The 26,642-nt window shown below is 51.5% G+C and overlaps 2 protein-coding genes across 6 annotated transcripts; one reads left to right on the plus strand and one right to left on the minus strand.

The window, feature by feature from the left end:
• The first annotated feature begins 657 nt into the window (after nucleotides 1–657).
• Nucleotides 658–17,669, plus strand: CAMKK2 (calcium/calmodulin dependent protein kinase kinase 2). Of its 3 annotated transcripts, XM_064675075.1 has the most exons (18): nucleotides 658–808; nucleotides 5,037–5,163; nucleotides 5,577–6,039; nucleotides 6,711–6,758; nucleotides 7,144–7,197; nucleotides 7,340–7,391; nucleotides 7,484–7,617; nucleotides 8,212–8,248; nucleotides 9,023–9,044; nucleotides 9,335–9,423; nucleotides 9,521–9,720; nucleotides 9,811–9,864; nucleotides 10,320–10,393; nucleotides 10,941–11,028; nucleotides 11,275–11,373; nucleotides 11,904–12,032; nucleotides 13,931–14,031; nucleotides 14,390–17,669. In XM_064675075.1, exons 3-18 carry the CDS (start codon nucleotides 5,746–5,748, stop codon nucleotides 14,460–14,462), a joined length of 1,548 nt encoding a protein of 515 aa, XP_064531145.1. In that variant the 5' UTR covers nucleotides 658–808; nucleotides 5,037–5,163; nucleotides 5,577–5,745; the 3' UTR covers nucleotides 14,463–17,669. The 3 variants fall into 3 exon arrangements, 2 of the variants coding, with proteins under 2 accessions (XP_064531145.1, XP_064531146.1); XR_010435094.1 differs by lacking the exon at nucleotides 14,390–17,669 and having other exon boundaries at nucleotides 11,885–12,032; XM_064675076.1 differs by lacking the exon at nucleotides 11,275–11,373.
• An 861-nt stretch (nucleotides 17,670–18,530) lies between these two features.
• P2RX4 (purinergic receptor P2X 4) lies at nucleotides 18,531–26,401 on the minus strand. 3 transcript variants are annotated; one of them, XM_064675079.1, is made up of 12 exons: nucleotides 26,102–26,359; nucleotides 25,438–25,585; nucleotides 23,417–23,488; nucleotides 23,247–23,322; nucleotides 22,675–22,771; nucleotides 22,428–22,508; nucleotides 22,180–22,321; nucleotides 21,735–21,871; nucleotides 20,320–20,413; nucleotides 20,170–20,235; nucleotides 19,984–20,079; nucleotides 18,531–19,219 (listed from the first exon to the last, which is right to left on the minus strand). In XM_064675079.1, the coding sequence occupies exons 1-12, from the start codon at nucleotides 26,230–26,232 to the stop codon at nucleotides 19,187–19,189; spliced, it is 1,173 nt and encodes a 390-aa protein (XP_064531149.1). In that variant the 5' UTR covers nucleotides 26,233–26,359; the 3' UTR covers nucleotides 18,531–19,186. The 3 variants fall into 3 exon arrangements, with proteins under 3 accessions (XP_064531149.1, XP_064531150.1, XP_064531148.1); XM_064675078.1 differs by lacking the exon at nucleotides 18,531–19,219 and having other exon boundaries at nucleotides 19,607–20,079; nucleotides 26,102–26,397; XM_064675080.1 differs by lacking the exons at nucleotides 19,984–20,079; nucleotides 20,170–20,235; nucleotides 20,320–20,413 and having other exon boundaries at nucleotides 26,102–26,401.
• Nucleotides 26,402–26,642: the final 241 nt, after the last annotated feature.

The following is a 26,642-nucleotide window of genomic DNA, read 5'->3' on the forward strand; positions in this document are numbered from 1 at the left end:
GAAAAGCAGAGTCCATCTGAAAACCACAGGTGAGCTCTGCACAGGAATGGTGCTGGATGGGAATGTGCTCCAGAAGAAAAGCCAAGTAATTTGCATGGACAAAGTAAGGGCTGTTTCCCCAGGGCTAGTGCAAGCCAGGGTGTTATAAAGGGTTCTGTCCCACCACTGCAGAGCTGCAACCTGTGTGGGGGCTGTGTTTGGTGGGGGCAATGGCCTGGCAGTGGCAGCTGTGACATTCCCAAACAACTGGTTTCCAAAGCTCCCCTTCAGGTGATGATTTGGGAAACCGCTCAGCGAAGGTCCGGGAGAGCTGGCACAGGTAACCCAGTTCGCATCCAGCCTCTGGAAACGCGCGAGACGCGGAGAGGGAAGGGGCGGCGAGGGATAGCGGGGTTCGTGTCCCCCCGAGGCAGGACACGGGAGCCCGCAGCGGGAGCGGGACCGCGGGAGCTCCGCGCTGCATCCCGCGGGGAGGCGAGGTGGGGCAGCGCGGCCCGAGGGGGGATAAAACCGGAAAATAATAATTATGCGTAAACGAAAGAACAAAACCCACCCCAAGAGCGGCTTGCGGGGGGGTGGGCGGACAGGATGCGGCTGCCCGGGGGGGAAACCTGCCCTTCCCCGGGGCGGAGCGGGGCCTCCCTCCCCTCCCTCCCTCCTTCCCTCCCGCCTTCCCTCCCTCGCTGCCGCCGCCGGAGCGGAACTGAAAGCGAAGGCGGCGCCGGGCGGCCGCGCTCCGGCCCAGGGCTGTGGGGTCTGCGGGGGTCGCGGGGCCGCTCCCCGCCGGCGGAGCGGCGCGTCCCGCCAGGTCGGTGCTGCGGGAGCGGGCGGGGAGGCCGGGCGGGCCCGCGCGGGGGATGCGGCCGCGGAGACAAAGCCGCGCCCGGAGGGACCGTGCGGGCGGGGGCCGGGATGGAGCCGGGGACGGAGCCGGGATGGAGCCGGGGATGGAGCCGGGGTGGAGCTGGGGCTGCGGGCGGCGAGCGGCATCGCCTCCGGACGGGGCTCCCCGCGGATTCGGGGCCGGCCTGTGCGGGCACTCGGGGCTGTCATTTCCCCATCCCGCTCCCACGAGCTGCGCCGTGGCCGCCCGGGCCCCGCACACATCCCGCTCCCGCCGGCCCCGACACGCGCCGCGGGACCCGGCGGCATCCCGGGAGCGGGGATGGGACAGGGCGGGGTGTCCCACAGACCCCATGGGGCTCCTGCCCGCGGGGGCTGAGCGCTGGGACCAGGGGTGCCAGGGAAAGATAGGCCATGGGGTTGGGAAAAGGGGGGAATTTTTAAGGGGCAAATGAGAGGCCAGAAGATGTAGCTGGTGGAGCAACTGCGTACAGGGGACAGGTCTCGTTAGAAATAGCCACAGGTTGGGTTGCTGCGAGTGACCGAGTGTGGATAGGAGGTGGGATGCAGCCCTGTGGCCACGTGCACGGCACGGAGCATCGGGAGCATGGAGGTGACAGTAAAGACCAAAAGCAGAAGCGAGATGACCACAGGAAGCTGGTGTGATGGAACTGCGGGCTGTTTGTGCGGCTGTGAAATGCTACAGGGGCAGAAACCAGCCCTGGGGACAGGACTAGGTGGTCCTTGGGGCCAGGGGGACCGTGCTGGGGAGAGGGTGTGTGGTAGCTGTGGGCACTGGAGTTCCCTTCATGGCCCCAACGGGAGAGATAGCCCTTCTCCTGGGAGAAGGAGCCCTGTCCTTCTCCTGGCCCCTTTCCATCAGCACTTTGTTTTGGGAAAAATAGCCAACAAACCCCAGAAGCCCATACCTGAGTGTGCCACGAGGGGTGTCTGATGGATCAGCCTCGTTCCAGGGAGGTAATTTGGAGGAGGCTTTGCTTTCAGCTTGGCTCTAATGTCTTTTAAGTGGCATTCGGAAAGTGCAGAGCTGCTCTCCTTTCCTCTCTTGTGGCCATTGCAGGCTGGAGCTGATGTTTCCAGGAAAGCTGGGAGCTGTTTGACAATGCTGGACAAGCTGATGGTGGTGGCCTGAGCTCATCCCAGCCCGTGCTCAAATGCAATGTCTGGAGCTTACACTCTTGTCTTGGGATGCTCATTATATATTCCTTAATCCTCAAGATTATAAAAAATCTTGGTAAAGATGTTTTTGTGACTCCTATTGAAACCTGCCTCTGGGTTTCACTACAATGCTCCCAGCCTGGCTTTGCATTTTTTCCCCAGTTCTTTCCCTGGTGTTGGATGGGCCAGGCAGCACAAGAGGCTCTTCTGTTCACCCCAGGGATGATGAAAAGCTTCTCTGCTTTGGCACAGGGGCTGAGTGTAGATAGGGCCTGGTGCCTGTTTCCAGTATCTCATAATTTTGGGTGTCCTCTGTCTTCTAGAGAAGCAGCTGAGAGATTTTTTTCCCATTAAAAGTCAGGTGGGGATGCATATGGTCTTTGTATACTACAGTGACTAATATATTTCTGGCAAGGTCTGCACTCACCCGTAGGAAGGGAAACTGTGATCGATGCCCCCATTGCTGCAGATGACACCACTCCTGGCACGGGCACTTCCACCGCTGACCGTGACCAGGGAAAGCAAAATAGCCACTGGACTCAGCCCAGGGAGACCAATAACTGCCCCAGGCTGGCCCCAGTTGGCTTTTAACCACAGACCTTCAGTGGCAGCAGGGGAGGATCCTCTGTGAGTAAAATCCACCCTGGTTTAAGTGGTTTGAGTTCAGTTTTGTGAGCAGCTTGTTTTGCAGTGTGGGAGCTGACCCCCAAGGAAGGATGGATGGAGGTGTCACTGCTGAGCTGCCACCAAATCTTACTGCTTTGGGAGGGTCTGATCCTGACACTGTGTCTGGCCTTGCCACAGGGAAGCACGTGGAGGGGGGAAGGCGAGTGCGTGGCAGCACCATCCCTTCGCCTGCCCTGCATGTGGGTAGAGAAGCAGCTCTAGGGAGGGAAGGGCAGGCTGAGGCATCCATATGCTCCCATTTAAATCTTGTGCTGGCTGCAAGGTGTCATCCTCTGCACTCCCCCAAAATCGGTCGGCGTGTTCCCATCCGGGGGTGGCTGCATCCCAGCAGGAAGCAGGCAGGATCCAGGCAGAGACCAAGCGCTCACAGCAGAGCTGGGGCGGCCTGAGGGGGCTGTGGAATCACTTCACTCTCGTGGGGGCCGATTTCACTCCCATTCATTTCCGCTTAAGCCACGTGGGCACTGAGCAAGAGGCAGAGCTGCTGCCAGGGCTTCACAGACCTCTTTTCATTTTAATATCCCTCTCCTTGCTGAATTAGATGCGAGACTGATTGCTTCGATAATCCTGCTGCAGCCGCTATGGGTTATATATGGATTGCAGCCAAGAGCTGTGCCGATAAATCATTCCTATACACCAGGCTGTTATATTTCCTGAGGATTTTGTGGGCATGTGCTGCTCCCTTTTACATAAGGATCTGCTGGAGTTCATACCAGAATGTGCTGCTTTTCCCCAGGCAAGGACCCGGATGGGTTGGTGAAGCCAGACCCTCCAGGCTGTATTTCCCCTGTTTGGGTTTCTTCCCCCCCCATCCCAGCTACTTCACTTTTCCCTCTGGCTGGGAATACGGTTGTTTTCCTGCACCTCCTCCTCCTCAGCCTCCTGATGTGCTTATTAAGGATAACAGGGCTGTGTTCAACAGTGTGACCCCACTTTTGGGTTTCTCCTGGGGAAGGTGTCATCTCACAGGACAGTGTCTGCAAAACTCTGTCCTCTGACCCTCGGCACACATGCAAAGGGAAAACCCCTCAGATTTTCCACTCCAGCCAACGTTACGATGGGGCTCGGATGACTTTTAGCCTGTTTACAGAGCCTGGGGAAGCCTGCTTGAATTAATCAGACTTGATATGTTTATCCTGGTCAAGCCAATTAACTCCCGCCGGCCAGGACACGCTCAGCTCTTAAGTGTGACAAGACTTCATAACTCAATTTTGCTGTAGCCTGGCAAAGTTTAGCAGGAATCCTTGGAAATTTGGATGCTTGGGGGGCAGGATGGGATGCCTAGCAGTGCTGTGCCACTGCTGGGGACCGGTACTGCTGCCAGTGATGTTCCTGGGATGGCTTCATCCTGGGGCTGCCCTGATGAGCTGCCTTTTTTGGTGCGGCCGCGGTGCCCGGTGAGGGTACAGGGCACAGCATTCGGGATCGGCTCCGGCTTCAGGGGCAGCTATTTATATGTGCCCGCTGGAGAGGTGCCCACAGCAAGCCGGGCAAATGGCAACTGGCCTTGAGATGCATCCCTGTGGATTCAGGATGAATGGGGGGGCCTGCCTGTTTGTTTTAATCCATTTGGGAGTGCATTAAAACACGCTGCCGTGGGCTGCCAGCAGCGCCGAGGGGGAATTTGGCTTGGCTGGTGGCTCCTGGCTCTCTCATCCAGCAAAACCCCGTCCAGGAGCGGATTCAGCCCCACCAAATGCGGCGTTTCTGAAATAGTTTGTCCTTGTTGCTGTTTGTTGGCTTATTTATAGCCTCCCCATCCCTGTGCTTCTCCATGCCTCGAAGCAGCCAAGCAGTGCCGGGTTGGCTTTAGCTCCAGGCCGATCCCACTTGGGCAAAAAGGCTCCGGTTTATAGATTGGTGTTGAAAACAGCAATTAGGCCATTGTGAAGCCTCGAGGACGGGGGAGACGATTTGATTTCTGTACTTGACCCATAATTTCTGCTGGGCTGATTCACAGTGGTTGTGGTGCGGGTGCATCACGGAAACTTCAATGGAGATGAGTGGAGCTAATTTTAACCGGCCGCCTCGTCGAGGTGTGGGAACCAGGCAGAAAAACGCCTCAGACCCTGTTCCTGCTTCAGGGCTGGTTGTTTCAGGATATTTTTTTTCTCTTCTTTCTGCGGCAACTTGTTAACCTAGAAATTAAAAACAGCACCAGTGTTGCAGCAGGGAAGGATGATGGTTTACAGCCAATCGCCCATCGAACTGCCCTGGCTGCTGCAGCACGTGTCAATTAAGACAATTTTTCCCCCTTTTAAAATTATTATTTCATTATTTGATTTTTTTAATTCTTTGTTGCTAACAGTTTTCTCATTTATCTCAAGGTCCAGGGACCTAAGTTTTGCACAGAAAGCCATAAGGGAACCCGGGGTGAGGAAGAGAAATCACTGGCAATGACAAGCTGTGGGAAGAGGGAGTGAGCTGGGGGGGTGATCCTGCACCCCATGGTTGGTAAGTGGGTCCCTGTGCCCCTGAACCACTTCTTTTGGGGGATGTTTGGCAGAGATGTGCCTGCTCCGAGCACTAAAGTAGGGAACTCAACAATATTTATGCCACTGTAGTGCAAGCTGTAAAATACCACCTTGGGGTATTTCTGTAGTGGAGATGATGGAATTATTATTTCCTGGAAGTGTTTAAATAAAAAGGGTGGAAGGAGCAGTGGCAGCAGCCTTGGGGCTGAGGCTGTCTCCAGCCTGGGATCTGCTCTGTGGCAGGGTGGGTGCACATGCCCAGTGCCATCGTGTGCCACTGCCCCTGGCTTTACCATTCTCCACGGACTGAATAAATCAATCTGTAGAGCAATGACCGGTGGGAGGAAATCCTGCTTTCCAGGGAAGCCTGGCTGACCCACCCTGTGTTTGCAGGGACACCTCCCCGTGGCAGCATGGCCAGGATGAGGCCGTCGCCCACCCCACACCGCCACACGTCCCCGGGATCTCGCCCGCCCCGCGGCCCCTCTGCCGTGCCGGAGGCTGCGGCCGAGCCCCCGCGGCGCTGCGGGACCCCCCGGCGCTGAGCCCCCGCCGTGCCAGCATGGCCTCGCTCATCGTGGTGACTGAGTACGACGCCACGGCGAGCACGAGCGAGGAGGAGATGGACGTGCCCGGCAGCGAGGGCTTCGGGGACGGCCGGAAGCTGCACCTCTCCGGCCGAAAGCTGTCCCTGCAGGAGCGGCCGCAGCCGGCGCGCTCGCCCGGCGACGGCGCCAACGAACGCTTCATCTACCCATCCCTGCCCTACTCCCCGGTGACGTCCCCACACTCCTCCCCGCGGCTGCCACGGCGGCCCACGGTGGAGTCCAACCGCGTGTCCATCACAGGACTGCAGGTGAGGGGGTGAACGCTGCTCCCGTGGTTGTCCTGCCCCTGCCCTCCTGGATTTTCCCACCACAGTGTTGCTTCCGCTTGTTTTTTTGTCTGCATATGTGTGGCGGGAGGCAGTGGGACATCCCAGTCCATCCTGGGCCACGGGGACATCCCCTAGGAAGTTGAGACCTCCAACTCACTGTTTTTTGTGCCTTTTGCTGACGCCACCAGCTCTCACGGCTGCGTTTTGGGGAAGCCAGGAGCTTACCGCGCTTCTCTTTCTCTCCTCCTTAAAAATAAAAAAACAGAGAGATCCACTAAAATCTAAAGAGAAAACAACCCTGCCTGCCCCCAGCCTGACAGAAAACAGGCAGCAAGCAGCTGCTCTGTCCAGAAGAAATAAAATTACTCAGCGCCAAGTCGCCAGCATTAAACCCCCGGGCTCTCCCAGCCCATCGCGCGCTCTCGTTCCACGTGAGTGGTCAGTATCATTAACATTAGCAATTAAACATATGTAAACACACCAGTGTGTGTGGCTCATGAATCAAAGCTGCCCAGCCCCACGTGGGTGCCCAGGCAGAGCAGGACGAGGGGTGAGTTTGCAGAGAAAGTTTTGCTGGAGATTTAAAAGGAGGAGAGCAAACCTGAGTGGTTTGGTGGCTCATGTCTAACCCCCCCCCCATCTTCCCACAGGACTGTGTGCAGCTCAACCAGTACAAGCTGAAGGATGAGATTGGGAAGGTGAATATTGACTGGGTTTGGGGTGTGATACGGGGATTTGGGGTGGGAGGGTGTTGGGCTCACTTTCATTTTCCAACCAATGAGTTCAGCCACTCACCACAGCAGCTCTTTGTTGCCCCTGGTCTGTTCTGAGTGGTGCTGGTTGAATTGTATATTTTTAAAATCATTATTAATTTTCCCCATGCCCCCTCCCTCCCAAGAAATGGGGCATTTGAAGCTTTTCTTTGCTGTTGGTGTGATGTCAGAGCGTACACCCCGCTCCTCCCAGCACTGCTCTGTGATCCCAGTGGGGGCGGGTTTGCAGAGGAGTCCAGAGCCCGGTTTGGTGATGTGGGGTTTTTTGAATTGTCCCTAACTGGTGCCCCATGGCTGTGCCCCTCTCCAGGGCTCCTATGGGGTGGTGAAGCTGGCCTACAATGAGGATGATAACACCTACTATGTGAGTAGTGCATGGCCCTGGAGCAGGGCAGATGGGATTGGGATGGATTCCCTTCCAGCTGACCCCCTGTGCCAGCCCCATCCCACCAGCCCCATTTTGTCCTTGATTTACTCTAAATTCCACATTTGTTCCCCTCTTGCAGGCAATGAAGGTTCTCTCCAAAAAGAAGTTGATGAGGCAGGCAGGCTTCCCCCGTAAGTGGCACAAAACCTTTAGGGTGGAGGATGATTTGAGGTTCCCAGGGGATTGATCCCGACCGGACACCCCATCTTTGCCTTTCCCACAGGCCGCCCACCGCCCCGCGGGGCCAAAGCTGCCTCCGAGGGCTGCCTGCAGCCCAGAGGGCCCATTGAGCAGGTCTACCAGGAGATTGCCATCCTCAAGAAGCTGGACCACCCCAACGTGGTGAAGCTGGTGGAGGTAAGTGCTGACCAACCCCTTCCCAAAATTCATCCTGAGCGGGTGGAGGGAAGCAACCACAGAGGGGCTGAGATGGTCATGGCAAGCCCTGCCTTTGGGAGACTTGTCTTTTCCTTGGTTTAAAAGGTTTTTTATTCTCATCTCCCAAAAGATGATTTTTTTTCTTCCCTGTCCAGAAGGGAAACGGAGAAAAATGTTGCTTCCTTGGAGGAAACAAGTGCTCAGATGGGGTTTGGGGAAGAACTGATGTTTCTGTGGGTTCAACAGTGCAGCTGCCTTGCCCTCCACCCACTGCCTGTATGAAATGGTCCAGAAAATCAAGAATTAAGGATGTGCAGGCTGGAGTTTATTTGGCTCATGAGTCAGATGATGCTTCCTGTGTGTTTTAAATATTTGCTTCCTTGAAGTACAGCTACATCTCTGTCCTCCTTTTTTTTTCCCCACCCTTATGGGTAGAAGCTCAGAGATGAGCAGACCGCACTGATGGTGCAGATGGTGCAGAACTGAGATGGCTGCTAAATAAAATATCACAATGTTTATTTTGCAAGGGGTTTTTTTGGTGCTCTTTAATTGCCTTTCTACTTCTTTTGGCAGGTCCTGGATGACCCCAGTGAGGACCACCTGTACATGGGTAACTGCCCACTGCCCTGGGGGGTCAGAGGGATGGGGCAACAGGTTCCTGCTGTCTTTTGGGGTGGCTGCATGTGGGGTTGGGTCTCTCCTTCACCGTGAGTATAGCCTGGATGTGCTAGAGGAGCAAAGAGGATGCAGTCTGAGTTGTGAAGGGAGATAGGAGTGCTTTATAGCACTTCATTGGTTTTAATTCAATGTCAGGACATGCTTTGCCATGAAAGGCACCAGCATTGATTATTGTCAGCTTTGAAGCCAGGCTGATAGAAAGTAGTTTTATTTGTTTGGCTTCGAGAACAAGGCACAAGTTAATTATCCACGGCACAAATGAGCCCCTTCCCACCCTGTCTGGCAGACCACAGTGGTTTGCTTGATGCAAATATACACTTCTGGAGGCATTATTTCTATTTCATCATTTATGTTCAGCCTGTACTAGTGGAGGAGTGTGTGATGCCTTCATGGCCAAGCGCAGAGGTTTGCTCAGGGCATGGGCTGGGACTTTTTGGTGGCAAACTGAGGGTTTTAGTGTGCCATGGAGGGCACTTCACGATGCTGAGGCTGCAGCACTGAGAAGGCAGTTGGCAGCATCCCCTTAACTGAAAATGGGAGCAACCCAAATGCCACGTGCCTTGCATAAGACGGCATCTCCTTTTTAAAAATAACACATTATTTTTAGAATTTTTATCATTAAAATAATTGCTTTTGTGCTGAGACTGTGCTCGGAGGAGCTCTATGCTGTAAGCGATCCGTAATCACCTTCTCTTTTGCGTTGCAGTGTTTGAACTGGTGAAGCAGGGGTGAGTACTGAATTCCAGATTTAAACCTACTAATGCATGAACACGAGACAGGTTTGTGGGTGGCACAGCTCAGCCACCTGAGGTGGGTGTGGGGTGCAGAGGTGATAGGGAGGTTCATGGTGGGGCTCCTACAGGTTTGGGTTGTCTCCCCAAGGTAGTTACAGCTGTGTACATCCTGTATGTGCCTGTGTTTGGTGTTGTGTGCTGTCACCAAACGGTGGCAAAGCCTCCAGGACCTGTTTTGGCACATCCAGATGGAGAATGAACTCCATTCTCTGTTTCCTTTGCAGCCCCGTGATGGAAATCCCAACCCTGAAACCTCTCAGCGAGGACCAGGCTCGGTTCTACTTCCAGGATCTGATCAAGGGCATTGAATACTGTAAGTGTCTCTGCAAAAAGGATGGGAGCTGCACCTTCAGCTGGTGTGTGGTGCTGTTGTGCTGCTGCTGCATCACTTGTTTTCCCTTTGGCTGCAGTGCACTATCAGAAGATAATCCATCGGGATATTAAACCTTCCAACCTCCTCGTGGGGGAAGATGGGCACATCAAGATTGCTGACTTTGGAGTGAGCAACGAGTTCAAGGGAGCCGACGCCCTCTTAACCAACACAGTGGGCACCCCTGCCTTCATGGCCCCAGAGACGCTCTCAGAAACCAGGAAAATTTTCTCTGGAAAGGTATTTAACAGCAATTTGAGGGGTTTTGGACTAGTCTTCCTCACACACACTGTCTCTTGTAGATCTAACTGGGCTTTCTTCGCTCTGCAGGCTTTGGATGTCTGGGCCATGGGGATCACGCTGTACTGCTTCGTGTTTGGGCAGGTAATGACATGGATTTTTCAGTGCTGTTGGTGTTCTGGGGGGTTTGGCGAGTGCCTCCCATGTTCCAGGTACATGGTGGGATGGGCACCCCACATCCCTGTTTGAGCCAAGTGGAGATGGGGATATATGGACGGAAATGAGGAACCTCTGCCTGTCCCTGGGATGGATGCAGCCAAAAGGGCTGTGTTCTCTTTTTCCCCAAGTGAAAAAATTCTGTGGCTGGGTAGATTTTTTAGGAAAGAAGCTCTTGTAGTAATTGGTAGTTTTTGGTCAAATGTTATTTTCAGTGCATTTAAAAGTACACATTGATATAATAGGAAATCTTTTGGAATTTCCCTATAACTGGATCCTTGCTCTCCTTCAAACCCTATGAGATCCTGATGCCCCTCTGGCTGCCCCACTGCTGCCTTTTAACAGAGGTCGTTGCTTTCCTCATTTCTGTTTTTCTTTGATAGTGCCCTTTTATGGATGAAAGGATCCTGAGTTTACACAATAAAATCAAGACCCAAACGTTGGAGTTCCCAGACCAGTAAGTACTCAAAAATAAAAACAACCCATCAATCCACTTTACAACTCATGTGAGTTGTTTCTCAGGCAGTGCCTGGGTAGGGCTGGCCCTGCTCTGCTGTGGTTTTGCAGAAGTCAGGCTCTGAGCCCTTCTGTTGGCCTTGGACCTGGAAATGTCCTTTGCATTAAACATGAAGGCAACAACTCCTGGTTTACAGTTGCCTAAGAAGGAGCAATTGAAGTTGCAGAGGTGTTTGAGGGAATGGATTAACCTCTGCAGTTACTGCCTGGTGGGTTTTAGCCTGGGTGGAGCTGGTATTGGGCTCTCCCAGCCCTGTACATGTGGGATCATTTTTCAGATTGCCTCAAAAGAAGATGTTTTGCTTCCCTGGCGGATATGAGGAGGAGGGACTGCTTGGCACCTGGATGCACAAGGACCTGGAGCTGCATCCCTGCCAGGGCTGGTGTTCAGCCCCAATCTGCCCAGAAAGGCCCACAGCGGCACTGAGGTGAAGAGCAGAGGCAGCATCCATCCCCTTCCCCATCTCATCTCTCCCTTCTTTCCACAGGCCAGAAGTTACGGACTTCCTGAAGGATTTGATTACACGGATGTTGGATAAAAATCCTGAATCTCGGATTTCGGTCCCAGAAATCAAGGTACTGACCTGACCCCCTAGTGGTGGCTGTGGCTTCACTTCTGTTGGGTTCTCCTTGCTTGGCTTTTTTCGGGAGTCAGTTTGATCGCGCCAGGCTAGGTCCTCCCCCTGTGCCCAGGGCCCCCGGGCAGGTAAGTCCCAGCACCTTCCCCTGCTCCGGGACCTGCTCAGCTTTGGGACCTTTGGTGCCTAGAGAAGCCACAGGCAAAAGGAAATCCCCTGAGTACAGTATTTCCTCTGCTACCAGGAAAGTACTGTGCAACAGCCTTTCGCAGGAGATTTCTGGTCCTTCGCCCCTGCGGGAGCCCGGAAGGGGCGAGAAGCTGAGAGGATGGAGGAGACTCAGGTAGGGGGAAAGGATTGCGGGGGCATTGCTGAACCATTTTGTGCTCCTCCTGCAGCCATCCAAGTCACCAGGTGTGTGGGCAAGGACAAAGAGGGGTTCTGCCTTCCATCGTGGATTAATCCAGATCCAAGACTAGGGCTTGGTGGGTCTCCCCATCACCGCTACTCGTCTGGAATAAGTAATTCCTGTCTCTTGGTGCTGTCTCATCCATAAGATGAGACTGAAAATAGGTCTTTCTCCCTAAAACTCACTGAGATGCCCAGGGCTGCAGGTCACCAAGGTTATGTCTTGGTTGTGTAGATGGGGCCAGCGCTGGCTCCGGGTGAGCCGCACCACGGACTGCGCTGTTCCTGGCGGTGCTGGGGTGAGCTGGCTCACCAGGGAGATGGCACATCTCTCCCCTGCTCCCTGGTGTTTCAGGAGCACGTAGGGGCCATAGCTTGGGCAAGGAGATGCGTTTGCCAGGCTTATGCTGTTTGAGTTATGAAAAAGAGGAAATCATTCCTGACAGGCTGTGTTATTAATTGAAGTTGCACCCTTGGGTCACCAAGAACGGAGCGGAGCTGCTGCCCACGGAGGATGAGAACTGCACCCTCGTCGAGGTGACGGAAGAGGAGGTGGAGAATTCAGTCAAGCACATCCCCAGCCTGGCCACCGTGGTGAGTATGAAGGGGTTGATGGTCTGTGGATGCACACCAGGGTCCACACTGCCTGCCAGGGTGTCCTGAGCAGCTGGAGGTTGCTGCTGAGGGGCAAAAGCATTGGGCAGGATTAGAACAAAGACCTTCCCTCTCTCGGAAAGAAGTGCTACAAGGCACTTCAGCATCTCAGGGTCTTCAGGGTCTCAGCATTTTGCTGGAGATGGCTGTACCATATGTGGGGGAATATTCCAGAACAGTCCCAAAGGGCACTATCAGTGTGTTGCCAGTCTCCATGCTTGAGCTGGCTGTGCAAATATCACTGTATTTGCTTAGGACAAAAAAGCATCTGGTCCAGAACCTGCCTGCAGCCAGGAGCAGGTGTTTTGGCCAGGCATGAGGAGCTCCTGCCTTGTTCTGCCTGTCCAGCCATAGGGGCTGTGGGAGCTTCCCAGGATGGAGATTTTATCTGGGCCACAACATGCGCCAGCCCCCGCCTGGAGCTATTCTTGGTGACTTCATCTCATCTCTTTTCAAGCTCATATTTTTATTCTCTGCAACCCCCTGTGGTGCTGAGAAAGACAGTGTAACCCTGCCCTGTGTGGAAAGTGAAATTCTTGTGGGTTTTGAACCTAATGATGTCTTTGGGTGCCACCAGCCCTTGTGAGGAGAAACAGTGAGCGACCATTGACAGTTCCCTGGCACAGCGTTATCTGCCTGTAGACACCCAGGCTGTGATATTCTGAAGTACAGGTCTCCCTTTGAAGCCCCTTTTCCATCTCATTGCTGTGCCCACATCTGGCCCCATGTCTGGAGCTCCTTCCTCTTCAGTACCCTGCAGAAGTCTCGTTGACCGCTGATATGTTAATATGCAAATGTGCCTTGTGCTGCTCAGGCTGAAAAAGCAGATGTTGCTCTAATGAGATCACCACTGAGGAGGGATTTCCCTCCTTTTACCTGTTCAGAGGTGACTTGTTCAGTGGGCTCAGTGCTCCCGGCCCTATTGAAATCCAGGTGGTTTTAGCACAGCTCAAGGCAAGTGAGATTTAATGAGGCTCTTGCCTCTTAAATATCGCACTGCCTCCAGGCAGATCTTGTATTCTCACATTTGCATTTATTCTTCAAAATTACCCTCTGGTGCCTGATCTTTGTGCAGCCAAGTGCAAGCATTAACACTCCAGTATGAGATTCACTCATGTGGCTTCAACTCTCCCATAAAATGCCTTCCCCTTTGGACACAGAAGGGCCCTCAAGCTGCCATAATGAGCAAAGGAAGAAGGCACAGAGGGACAAGAAGCAACATCAAATGAAGCCAGGGGTCCCCAGAACAGGATGAATCTGCTGAGGCAGCATCCAGTGCTGCTCACCTTGTTGTCTGCTCCCACCAGCAAAACAAGTTGGGGGATGCCTGGGATGCCCTGACACTTCTGTGTTCCCAGCAGTCTCTGATGCTGGGTAACTTTGTGTTTTGCAGCCAGAGCTAGACAAATGGCCAGCTTTTCAGTTTGGTTTTGCTGACTGTTAAGGCAAAATTACGCTGGTTCCTTCCTTCCTCTCTCCCTTTCCAATGAATTTTTCTGCCAGGTAATCATGGGCAACTGGGAATTTGCAGTAATCGGTAAAACCTTCTTCTGGGGGGAAAGAATCTTCCCAGACTTGGATTTGTTCTCTTCCAGCCTCTCACACCTAGTGTGGCTTCATCTGCATGGGTGTCAGACGAGGATACAGCCCCTGTATTAAGCAGCTGGAGACTTGCAAACATACTTCCTTCTGGTTTTGGTTTGTTGGGAGTTTTTTAAAAAGACAATTTTGACTTGTTTTCCCTAGTTTTAATAACTACTTGGTCATGAGGGTTGGATGTTCCTGTTGCTCTTGAATGAAGGAAAGCATCCCTGATGAACTCCATTCTGGTTTTGCAGATCTTGGTTAAGACGATGATCCGGAAGCGATCCTTTGGGAACCCATTTGAAGGGAGCAAGAGGGAGGAGCGGTCATTGTCTTCCCCTGGGAACCTGCTGCCGTAAGTGTCATCATCCCCAAAAGACATTTTCAGCTTGTCTCACTGCTCTGGAGGAGAAATTGAATAGTTGGGCTTTGAATCTTTCATGGGGGCCATGACTGAGACATTCACACCCCCTCTGTCTGATCAGTAACTGCTTTATGGGATTTTTGTGGCATGGAATATCTTGCTCTTCTGATGGGATGAAAAGCATCTTTTTATTGCACTTCCAGCCTGTTACGTGGGAGCTGGGGGGAGGTGACACGTGCTCAGGGTCCCAAAGGTCCCATGGCAGGGAAGGGGCACACACTGGTGTCTCACTGCCTGCTATGCCTTTCTCTGAGCCACCCAGCAGCCCTTTTATTTCCTTTGAAAACAGGAAACAAGGCAGTGAAGATAATCTGAAATGCAACGACTTGCCCAACGTGGGAGAGGAGGAACTTCTTTCATGAACATCAACTTTATGGTTCTGTTGAGCAACTCAATCCAGGGCACGTCACAAAGTGTGCAGCTGGGGCTGAGCAAGGTTGACAGAGCCCACGCCAAACACAGCATGACACGGCGCTATCTCAGTATAATGCTGGATGTAGAGCTCACATAGCAGCATGTTATCAGACATCCGACTGTTTGCCATAAACATGGAGCATCTCTGACCACTTGGACCGCTGACTTCTTGTGGGAGAGGCGCTGGCTGGTGCCACAGAGGTGAGCTGGTCGTGTTGAGCAGCGACAGAGCTTTGCGCAAAAAAAATGAACAACCCAAAGCAGTCCAACAAAAATGCATGTTTGGAACTGCTCTTAGCTGGTTTTAATGCCAAGTAATTTCCAGGGACTAAGGCCAGCGTCCCAGAGGTCTGTGTGCCCATCGTGGGCACACTCAGAAGGGTGAAGCTTTTGCCAAGTGGATCCACAGCAGTAAAACCACACGTGTGCACTTTTGAGAGTTCACGACCTACCGGGAATGTTGTTGCATCTATTCCTTGTCCTTCTGGTTTGTTTTTAATTGACACCTTTTTAACTGCATGGGAACAAAGCAAAAACCCACCCTTTCAGCTTTTTAAAGAATGCCTACCTTTGTGAGCCAAGTTGTATTAAGCAGCATCTTCAGGACGTTCAGAAAGTGAGGTTAATTACCTCCACAGGTAATTAACACCTTTCCAAAGGCCTTGGTGTGACCAGGACTTGGTAAGTTAGGTATTCAGTGTATGAAAGGAAAAGGTATTTAAGGGCTTAAGTTCAGTTTGAACTATTTTTGCTGCAGAAATATGAGTGAAAGGTGGTGTTTAGCTGAATGTTTTGAACAATAGAGGAAGCACTAACAGTTTGTTTCTAAATATTTTACTTGATCTAGGTAGATATATTATTAAATATAAAATTCAGGGTAAAATCCTTCACTTCCATGTACATTACATGGTTTACTACAACTAAAAATAATACAACTTATGCTGTTTTTTAAGTATAGACTTAGGGCTTGGTTAGAATCTTAACGAAATATTCAGATTAGCTAGTAATTTTCAAAGAAACTTTTGTTTTCCCAACTCTTAATCTGGATTCTGGGGCCAATGCTATGTATTTTTGCCAGTTTGTTACCAGTAATTTGTGAATGCCTGTGGATCAGAGGCTTGTTAGTAAATTAAGTATATACCTAATTCATAGATTGTTTCTTATGAAGAGCTCTTTCACCTTCAGTCAGATTACTCTGATTATTTGTGGTGCTTGTAAAAAAATAATAACCTATCATGTGGTGGGAGAGACTCTGGTGTCCAGACACACTTCCCCAAGTTCTCTGTGCTTGGACAAAGCTGGAGAACAGCAGACTCCTCCTGGAGAGGAGTCAGGGTTTGCCTGAGGAAAGGGGTCACGGTAAGTACAGTTGTTTAGTGGATGGAGTGTGGGACTGGGAAGGGGGGAAAAGTCTGATCTCTTCTCAGTCTGATGTGGTTGTGTGACCTTGAATGAGGCATTTAAAGTGATGGTGTGCCTGACAGAGGGGGAGGATTCGAGTCTCCCAAGCTTGTAAGGGACTGCTAAGGCTTAGTTCTTTGCCCTCAGGAAGAAGGCACTAGGAGACACCCAAGTATTGTGATTAATGGCCTGCTAGCCCTGGCCATGGATGCCCTGCCTTTAGGAAGTGACTGTCCCCTTGTCTTCCTTGATCCTGGGCAGCACAAGCAGCAGTGCTCTGAGGTCCTTGGCCCCACTGCAGTCAGACCTGGCCTGGTAATTCCTGGTTAGGACGGGTGTTTGTTAAAGCCAGGACAGCGTTAACAAGGGTGCAGGTGCTTACACAAACTGTCCCTTACACCTTTTGATCACCTGAAGTGATGTTCCCCCTAAATTGCAATTTATTATGGAAACATTGTGCTGCTGGCCTGTCTCCAGAGCCAGTGAAGACAGTTTGTGGTTTAGGAGCAATACTATGGAGTTTGGAGCCATAAGACACGCACTGTTTTCCTCCCGTTTTAGTCCAAGGCTATGCCAAAGCCCTGCAGCTTCAGCTATGGGAAAACCAAACAGGTAACCTGGGGGCCAGCCCTGCTCCAGCTGCCTGCTCCCCCTTTCCTAAACAGGACTTTTCATTGTGGAAATGCGTGTGAGTGGGCAGCCTGGTTCTCTAACCCTGCAAATGGACTTGATCTGCCAAAAAAAAAAAAAAAAAATTAAAAAACTAGGGGATTTGTAGTTAGTGCATAGCAATGTGTGGTGTGTTTGCTAGAGGTGTGTTGTAGAGATCTCTGTGCTGCCCATCTCTGGTTGTGATCTGCTGGGTGCCTCCTGAGATAGTTTACATTGACCACACAGGTTTGCCTGGTGCAACCACAGCTTCTCAACAGACTGAGCTGTACCAGCTCCTCGATGCCCCCTCCCACACAGGGGCCTCAGATATTCCCACAGATCAGTGTCTTAGGGCCAGCATGGGCTCGGTTCTGAAGGATGTAAAGCTCAGCACTTCCCCAAACCGAGTGTCCCTCAGTGCCAGCTCCCCTGGGGCTGCAGCCAAAGGCACATTTCTGAAGGAAATGCGATGTAGATTTTTCTTGTTGGTCAGCTCTGTTGAAAGCACAAAGCCTTGGCCGTGTGAGGAAGATCCCTCTAAATGCATGACCTGTAGAGAAGCTGTCCTGTGTATATAAACCTGCTCAGTTCCCCAGCTGCTGTTCCTTAGTAGTAATGCTGGCTTTCTTCTTATAGTGAACATTTTGCTTGTGCCTTGGAACTGGGCTGTAGCTTGATTTCCCCAACTCCCTTCCTTTCAAGCAAGCCCAGTGCTGACTGGGAGCTTATTGCTGGGTACTAAGCCTTTTTGGCTCTGAAAGCACACAGGAAAGTGCTAAGGGGAAACCAGGCCTCTTGTCTGGGTAGTTTTTCATGGTGGTCCCCTCTTACCTATCAGGTAATTGATCTGTTTCTTTTCTAAGGTCCTGAAATATTGCTGATTTTTATACTGTTTGTTTAATGACCAAGGCTTGTGTTTCATTCCTACCCCTTTATTATGCATTTAACTTTATCAGGTGTATCAAGTTTAAATACTGTGTATTTACCACTTTTAAATTATATTATGTAAGAAGAAAGAAAAAACAAACCAACAACTAAGTGTTTTTCCACACAGCTGTTCAAGCTTCACTGTACAATATTGAAATAAATGACATGCAATCAAACCCAGAGTTAGTTGATCAAGTGGAACCATTATCCTGTTTGACTGGTCTTTATCAAGCTGTGAGAGTTTGGTTGTTGGAAGAGGAATCTGAAAGCACCTTCCTATGTTACTGAAGTCTGGTGCTCTACCACTACTGGGCATCTTGGGGATCTAGGATAAGTCCACAGTGGCTCAAGCCACTGCATAATCCAAATGGAGCATTCACAGGCACTGACTCTTGGAAAGGCACGGTTTGAGTTGGGACACAACTTAGTGCTCAGCAGCAGCAGGCACATAAAGAATAAAACAAGATGGTAATGCTGTGGTATACACACTGTGCTGCTGGAAAAAGGCAGCAGAGCCCCAGCCAGGATGCTGGAGGTATGGAATAGATCCCAGGGCTTTGTAACACTAGAAAAGGCTCAGAGGAAGGGAAGAGGTTTGTGAGTCAGTTGTGATCACTAGAGATGCTCAAGGCCATGTGAACATAAAAGTCCCAAAAATACACTTTAATCAAATTGTGTAAACCCATTAAATGCAGCAGCCCAGACACATGGTTGGTGTGGTGGCAAAAAGCCTGGGAGGTGTGCCAGGGAAGACAGATCTGTTCTTCCAAGTAATTTGTACCAGTGTGTGGATAAGGTCCCTAAAACCCAGGCCTCTAACTTACAAGTCTTTTCCCTTGGAGAGGGTTTTAATGCAACACAGAGAAGGTGGCAGGAAAACCAAGGTGGAGCAGAAGCTGTAGTTGCAGCAGCACTTCTGCTGGGAGAATCAAGAGACAAAGCCCACAGAGCCCTGGCTTTGATAGCTCTCCACTGACAGATGGTGTCTGGGGAGAAATGAACAAGCAAAACCCAGCCTGCAGGACTCTAAAAGGGCCGAGAGAGGGTAATATTTTATTGAAGTAAAATTTAAAGTAGTACCATAAAAATTAGACAAAACAGAAAAAAAATATTCTGTTATCAGTGAGCCATTTATCACAGCACAGTGGAGCCAGACACTGCTTTATCTTTGTCTGTGGCCACTGGGGCTTGGAGACACAGTTAAATAGTAGGTGCAGGCTCAGCTAAGCTTCACAATCCTTCAGGACAAGGAAAAATGACTTGACAACAGCAAGGAGCTGCTTTCCCAAGGTTAGGCAACACCTGGCAGGGGCCATGTTCACTGTAAGGAAGAATCCCTGCCTGTTATCCTGTGCTCTCTGCACAGGGAGCTCAGGGAAAGAAGGGCAGTCAAAATGACAATGTCCCTGTCCCAGGCGTGGCCAGAGCAGAGGCCTGGCCGTCATGAAGCACAATTCTCCCTCTGTGCTTAGTGCAATTAATCTGGAAAGAACAGTAGGCAGGGAGCAGACCCAGTTCTTCTCCCTGGGGGCTGGCTCCAGCCAGGAAAAGTAGTGAAGAGTAGCAAAGATGGTCCCTTTCTCAGTTTGGTTCCCCACTTCCTTCCAGTGAAGAGGGGGTGGTCTCCCAACAGGGACAAGTAACGTTCACAGCAGCAGTTCAGAGCAGCAGTTGGTGCTGCAGCAGCAGGAGCTCAGGAGTTGGTTCCGTATGTCTCACCGACTCCCTGCAAGGATCAGAGATTACAGCTCTCTGCCAGAAAACTCTTCTTTCTCCCTCTTCCTCTCACACGAAACCCCCTACACAGGCAAGCTACTGTTACTCAGACTTTACTTTTCCAGTGCCACAAGGATTCAGAAATCCACCCTCAGCAGCAACACTTGCCCCCAAGCACAGGGCTGTAGGGCTGAGCTCCACTCTCAGCACCAGTAAAGCACCTCCCTAAATTCTATTAACCAAGCAGAGCATTTGGACCCTGGAGGGAGCCATAGCTGTGGCTGGTCTCAGAAAATACCAACCCAGAAATATAATAAAAATACCCTCAGAAAAATACCCTCAGAAAAAATAATAAAAAATACCCTCAGAAAATACCAACCAATACAAACCAAGTGGGTTTGTTCACAGCCACAGGAACCCCAAAAGCCAAGACTGAAGGATTTGATGAGAACAGAGCCATTCTCCACAGCTCTCAGAAGGCAACTGCCAATGACTGCAACCCAGAAAGGAGGTGCAGTAGGAGCATGACAAGTTAAACATGTATTTTTCTCTCCAAGAGTGGTTGCCCAGGAAACATGACAATATTTGTTTCTAGTGCTCCTCCCTGCAACAGCCTTGAGGTAAAAATTAGCTTCTCTGAAAAAGAGAAAGTTTCCTAAAAACTGTGGTTCAAAATCCTTATTTGATGTGGACTTTCTACATCCTGTTTCAGAATCTCTCCAGAGTCAGAGAAGGAAGCAAGTCTGCCTTTCCCCTGCCTCCACTGATGCTTACCAGTTCATAATCCTCCACATATTTGTATTTCTTTTCCCGATAGTAGTACCTCTTCTTCATGCAGTACAGAACAACAATGTCACACAGCACTGTTGCCTAGTGGAGATTGAAAGAGTTTAGGACAATGATCCTCAGAACTGAGGCACTAATCCAGAACTGAGTCCGAGTGCAGACAGTGTCACTTACCACGCCAAACAGCGCTAAGCCAGAGCCGATGTTAATCATGGTGGGAATTACATCAAATTTTCCTGCCTAAAAGACAGTTACAAGGCTGAATATATTTTTCAGCATCTCTGAAAGTCCTCACTACAAGACCTCCAGGAACTGTCACCCTACCTTTCCAAACACTACGATATGAAAGCGGATGCCAAAAGCTTTGACAAGTGTCCGTGATTCAGTGCCATCACTGTTCTTGTAGTATTTTGCAAACCTGGAGGAAAGATAGGTCAGAGCTTAGCTGGAAATTCTGAGGATGCTTATGTGATCATGCAACATCCAGGTGTGTTCCACATCCCAAGAGGATGGGCTGAACATTGGTACTTCCAGGCACAAACCCCAAATGGTGATTTCATGCAGGCGAGCACTTGTAGGAGAAAAGCCCAAAACAGGTGAATTTAAGAAGACAGTTATCACAAATCAGGGAACTTGTAAAGCATAGGAAAGGGAGAAAGTTGGCTGTAGTAGGGGAGCAGAAGGACAAATGGGAAGAAATTCAGCTACACGAGAGAGGGGAGCAGGCAGCTGCAAGGGACCAGGCAGCCACGAGAGGGCAGGGCCAGGAGCAGCAGCGCAGCTCGGCTGCCACACAAAGGCTGTTCCGTGTCCCGCACAGGGTGGCCCGCAGGCAAATGACTGGGAAAAGAGATGAGAACAAATAAGTGAGGTCAGACTTACTCTGCCACGTGGTTGACTAAGCCATGAGGAAGCAGAGAAGAGGGTGGAAGAGAAGAGGAAGGATTGGTAAGGGGCTGCACCAAAGTCTAGAATTAGCAAAAGCACTTCAGATCCGGCTGTGATATCCTCCAGCCAGTCTCGCCTGACACCCCAACACCTGCAGGCCTGGCACCTCCCAAGCACACCTTCTGCTGTCTGCATGACAGCAGATCCTCACTGAATTCATCCAAGGTCCACCAAAAGATCCCCTGTGCTAAGTGAGATTTTGTGATTCTAGAAACAACAAGCCGTGTTTCCTCACAAGCAGGAATCCTGCAAGGACTTTGGCAAGGTGGCCAATCCGTACTATTACAGTCTGAGCCTGGATGAAACCAGCTGCACTGGTGTTTTACTGGAGGTGCTGGACTGTAATGGCCAGAATGTTTATGTGGTGGTATATATGCCATTAAATATGATCTTCAACTGAGAGAGACAGTTTTAGAGGTTAGTTTTGCCCTCAAGCACAGTGAAGGAGATGCTCTGGTCTCCCACCTGCACCTCTCAACCCCCTCAAATTCTGCCCTATCAACATACCCTGAAACAGTCAGTTCTCCCACTGCCATGCCATGGCCCAAACAGCCACCCAAAAGCTGATGGAAACATGACTCAAGACACTCTGACGCAATCAGTGGAGCTTCACTGACCTCCCCCCTCTGCCATGGTTTGCACACAGTGAGGATCCCACCCACTCTGTCTTACAGCACCAGCAGAACTCTCCAAGTTTTCTTCTGGTGCTCTCTAAGCACCACAGAAATCCCAAAAGTACCCACAACTGCCAGTGGCAGACTGAGCCACAGGTGCCCTCACAGCCACATTACCTGAAGTTGTAGCCAGGTGAGACGGTGTGGGCAGCGTCCTTGTTGTCGAGGCGCCGGAAGGAGTATTTTGGCACACAGTGGGAAGCAGCTCTGTCAAGGTTGCAGTCCCAGTTGATCTGCAGTGCCATGACTCCACCCTGCCAAGTGGAGGAGAGAAGAAGGTCTCTGCTAGAAGGCTCTCTGCTGACCAGGACTCTGATTTACTGGCTCTTGTCCCAGTCCCAGTTAAACACTCTTTCCCCCTGCTACAGAAGGGTCTTGTACATAACCCCACCCAAACCAGCCAAGGCCAATTATTTGTAGTAGAATTGACTCCAGGCCCCCTGGCCAGAGCAGCTCTCCATCCTGCAGCTACTCTGTGTTCTGTGGCTCATGCCACGAGGCAGAGCCACCTACCACTCCTCTTTTACAGAACTAAAGCCCAAGAGAAGGGTCTGTCAAATACCTCCACAGCCATTTCCTGGAAGTCCTGCCCTGCAGCTTCAACTATTTGCCCTAAACGAAAGATGGGGCAGAAGGGGTCTGTGTGGGCATCATAGATGCAGTCCTTGAGGTAGGTGGAGTTGATAGTGGGGAGGATGTTTCGCCTACAGGGGAATAGAGAAAGAAGAGCTGTTGCATCTTCTCCCAGCCATCCAGCTCCCCTTTACAGTCCATGAGATCAGACAGGACAATGCTCCCCCCACTATTTACTTGCTGAAGTTGAACTTGCGGTACCAAATGTTGTTCTTCACCAGAAGGGTGAAGTTCTCAGCTGCTTGTAGGAACGCTGGCCTACAAAACAAGAGGAAGGGTAAATAAGTACAACATACTTTGACAGTGTCCTTGCTGCTCATCTCTTCAGTTTTTCCCAACAGCACCTCAAGGGAGAAGCATCAGCTTCATACCACCAGCCTCATCCCAGGAGGGCCACCACGGAGCAGGGAGACAGAGCACTCACTTGGGAATGTGACTGTCATCCTCCACAGGGCACCATGCAAGGACTTCACAGGTCTTAATGCTGCTGTTGTATGAAACACACTCCCCAGTCTGGATGCCTGGAAAGATATGTGCATGGAGGTACTACTAATCAAAACCAGAGGCAGTATTTGTCCCATGACATCTCCTCCCTCTATATGGTGAAAACAATTTTCTCAGGGCAAAGTGCCACTACCAAGACTCCCATTATCTTCCAGTGCACTTTGTAGTGAAATTTCAGAGAAAGGAGCATCACGTCTTTTTCCTGAGCCAAATCCTCATCTATGTGAAATACTGCTTCAGGGACTCAAGGCCTTGAAAAAGCCCTCACACCGTTTGCTAACCCACAAAGCCCACATCTACCCAGCATCCACCCAACACAGTCCATCTGCTCTCCCCAAGTAGAAAAATTTGAGCTTCCCTTTCAGTTCTCCTATGTGTGAGCTAAGGGGAACAAGCAGACTGAAGGGAAGTGCTGCTTCCTTCACAGCAGGGAAGGCACAGCACAAAGGTATCACAACACAGACTGAAAGACCACTGTAGCAGGTTTCTTACCATTGCTGTGGGTGCTGACATATCCTGGAATACAGCTGTTGTTCTTCACCTGGCACTCCGTTTTATCATCTGGCAGCTGGAGAGGAACAATAATTTCACTAAGCTCTGTGAACCCTCTCCCCCACACTTCCACCCACACGAGGTAGGATTAAAGCAGATCCCGCACCTACCTCTGGGCAGCGGCCTTGGCTCTGGTTCAGCGTCAGTATCACATTGGTCATGACAAACACAGTGTTCTCACCCTGAACAAGCAAAACAAGAAGGCAACTTAAGAGTGACAGACTGCAAAGAGCATCCAAGGCACCACACCAAATACCTTTGTTGACAGAGCCCAGGTGGTTCCACAGAAGGGACCTGCTTTGGACAGTGCTGGCGCAGCAATAAAGGAGCAGATTCTCATATGAATTGCTTGATGTTGCTGTGTTTAGCCAGAGGAAGAACTGTGGGACTAGAAACTCTTTCTGTCCTCCCACTCAGACCAAATTTCCTCATTCCCATTATGAAAACAGAGATCACACAGCTCCTCAGGGGAGCTGCAAGGCAGGACCAGAAACAGAGCTCCAGCTCTCTTTCTTTTTGCAATATATCAATTAGAAATCTGACCAGTCCTGGTTTGTTTCTTCAGGGAGCACCATTTTTGTTACTTTACTTTCATTACTTTCAAGTCTGTACGATTCCGGATCTGTTGTTTGCTTCTGCTCCACTGATATGCAAATACGAACACTCAGCCAAAATCTGGCTAAATCTGTCTTTTTTTCTGCATCACGTGTCATGCAGACAGAGGGACCCACAACCAGCAGCTTGGCTGTGGCTGCCCATCCCAAAGGCCACCACACATGGCCCACAGAGTGCAGATTGCCACAGACACAGTCAATCAGTAACTACAGCAGAGCTTCCTGTTCAGTTCCGGATCAAGTGACTTGCAGGCTATTCCTGGTGTTTCTGCCAACAAGCTAACTTGGGTCCGTTTGCTTTAGAGCAATAAGACAGAGGACATGTGGTTATTGTTGCAACTTTTTCCTGAAGCCTGCCAAGTTCTTCATCCTCTGCGGGGACCGGCACTGTTTAACAGCTTTGTGGGCAACGTGGACAGTGGGATCGATGCACGGTCAGCAAGTTTGCTGAAAACACCAAGCTGTGTGGTGCAGTCACACGCTGGAGGGAAGGGATGGCATTCAGAGGGACCTGGACAGGCTGGAGAGCTTGGCCTGTGTGAACCTCATGAAGTTCAACAAGGCCAAGTGCAAGGTACTGCATCAGGGTCAGGGCAATCCCAAGCACAAATACAGGCTGGGTGGGGAATGGATCAAGAGCAGCCCTGAGGAGGCGGCCTTGGGGGTGTTGGTGGACAAGAAGCTCAACATGACCCAGCTATGCACACTCACAGCCCAGAAATCCATCCCTATCCTGGGCTCATCCCCAGCAGGGTGACCAGCAGGTTGAGGGGAAGATTCTGCTCTTCTACTTCTCTCTCGTGAGACCCCACCTGCACTGCTGATTCCAGCTCTGGGGCCACCAGAGCTGGACCTGTTGGAGCGAGTCCAGAAGAGGCCATGAAGATGCTCTATGGGCTGGAGTAACTCTGCTATGGAGATAGGCTGAGAGAATTGGGGTTGTTCAGCCTGGAGAAGATAAGGCTCCAGGGAGACCTTAGAGCCCCTTCCAGTACTAAAAGGGGGCTTATAAAAAGGAGGGAGAGGGACTTTTTACATGGGCAGGTAGTGCCAGGACAACAGGGAACAGTTTTAAACTAAAAGGGAAGAGATTTAGAAGAAATTCTTCCCTGTGAGGCTGGTGAGGCCCTGGCACAGGCTGCCCAGAGAAGCTGTGGCTGCCTCATCCCTGGAAGTATTCAGGGCCAGGCTGGACAGGGTTTGAAGCAACCCGAGATAGTGGAAGGTGTCCCTGCCCATGGCAGGGGGTTGGAACTAGATTATCTTTAGGGTCTCTTCCAACCCAAACCCTTCTGTGATTCTACACAAGCACACACATAGATACACTTTTCTCAAAACAAACTTCCCCGGGGCTTGTGGTGCAGGTGCTCAGCATGATCTGTAACAAAGCAAAGCTGCTTTATTCTCTCATATCAAGGCCATGCTGGAGCTGAAGCTGCTCTGCCCTCAGTGGACTTCAGCAAAGCAGTAGCTGATTGCTACAGACCCCTCCCTCTCCATGGGAAAGTGACTGATACCTGAGGAGGGATGACATAGTCGGCTACATCCCAGATCCTGGCTCCCAAGGTGGATGTGTTTGTCAGGGTTACTCCTTTCACCTTCGTGGTTACAGAACTGACCACGGAGTCTGTTTCCTGGTAGCCCTTCTGCCACAGAAAGACCCACCTGCAAGAAACAACTGATAAGCACTATAAACAAGCACACATGGTCGGAATTTCTCCTTTTCCCATATGTCACCTGAAAGGGACAGTCCAGATAGTTTCACAGCGTTTCTCTACAAAAGGGTCACAGGACAGGCAATCTCCTTTGTGGTTTTGAGGGGGTATTTTTTATTTTCAGAATGGTCTGCAGGGTGTAATTTGCTTTCATGCCTAGCCCTGCTGGGTGAGCGGCAATGACCCCCGGGGACGGTCCCGCTCCTGAGGGGTCCTGTCCTGTCTGCAGCCCCACAGTCCCAGTGAAGTCTGCCCATTAAGCAGTGACACCACCTCCGTGTCGCCCTTCGGTGAGCTCCGAGCTCCCGACTCCCCTCAACCCGCGCCCCCCCGACAGAACCGGGGTCCCGGGGCTCCTGAGGGAGGCGGCGGCCCCCGTCCCTCAGCCCCGCGCCCTGGGGGCTCCCAGCGCGTCCTCCCTCCCGGCGGCCGCTCCGGGACCCCCGCACTGCCCCCGCCCGCTCACCCGATCACGTATGCGAGGATGGCGAGCTGCACCCCGCGGTTGATGAGCCCCACTTTGCGGCTGCGGATCAGCACGATGCGGGGGGTGTCGTACTCGAAGAGGAAGCTGTGGAAAGCCCCGCACGACGCCATGGTGGTGGCCGGGAAGGGCGGGAGGCCGGCAAGGGCGGGCAGGCGGGACCGAGCCCTCACGGGCCGGGCCGTGGCAGCCCCGCGGTGCCACAGCGCCCCGAGCCGCCCGCAGGGCGCTCCCGCAGCCCCGGGGCCGCCACCGGGCTCGCTGTGGGAGGCCAGCGGCGGCAGAGGCTGCCCGAGGCTGTTTGCACAGAATCACCGAATCCATTAGGTTGGAAAAGACCTCTGAGATCATCCAGTCCAACCGGTGACCCAACACTACCACGTCAACAATAAGTGCCACGTCCAGTCTTTCCCTAAACACCTCCAAGGACGATGACTCCACCACCTCACTGGGCAGTCCGTTCCAGTGTCTTGGTGTGAAGAAATTCTTCCTGATGTCAAATCTAAACCTCCCCTGGTGCAGT

This window comes from Pseudopipra pipra, chromosome 18 (genome assembly GCF_036250125.1).
Source record: "Pseudopipra pipra isolate bDixPip1 chromosome 18, bDixPip1.hap1, whole genome shotgun sequence".
In the NCBI taxonomy this organism is placed as follows: Eukaryota; Metazoa; Chordata; class Aves; order Passeriformes; family Pipridae; genus Pseudopipra; species Pseudopipra pipra.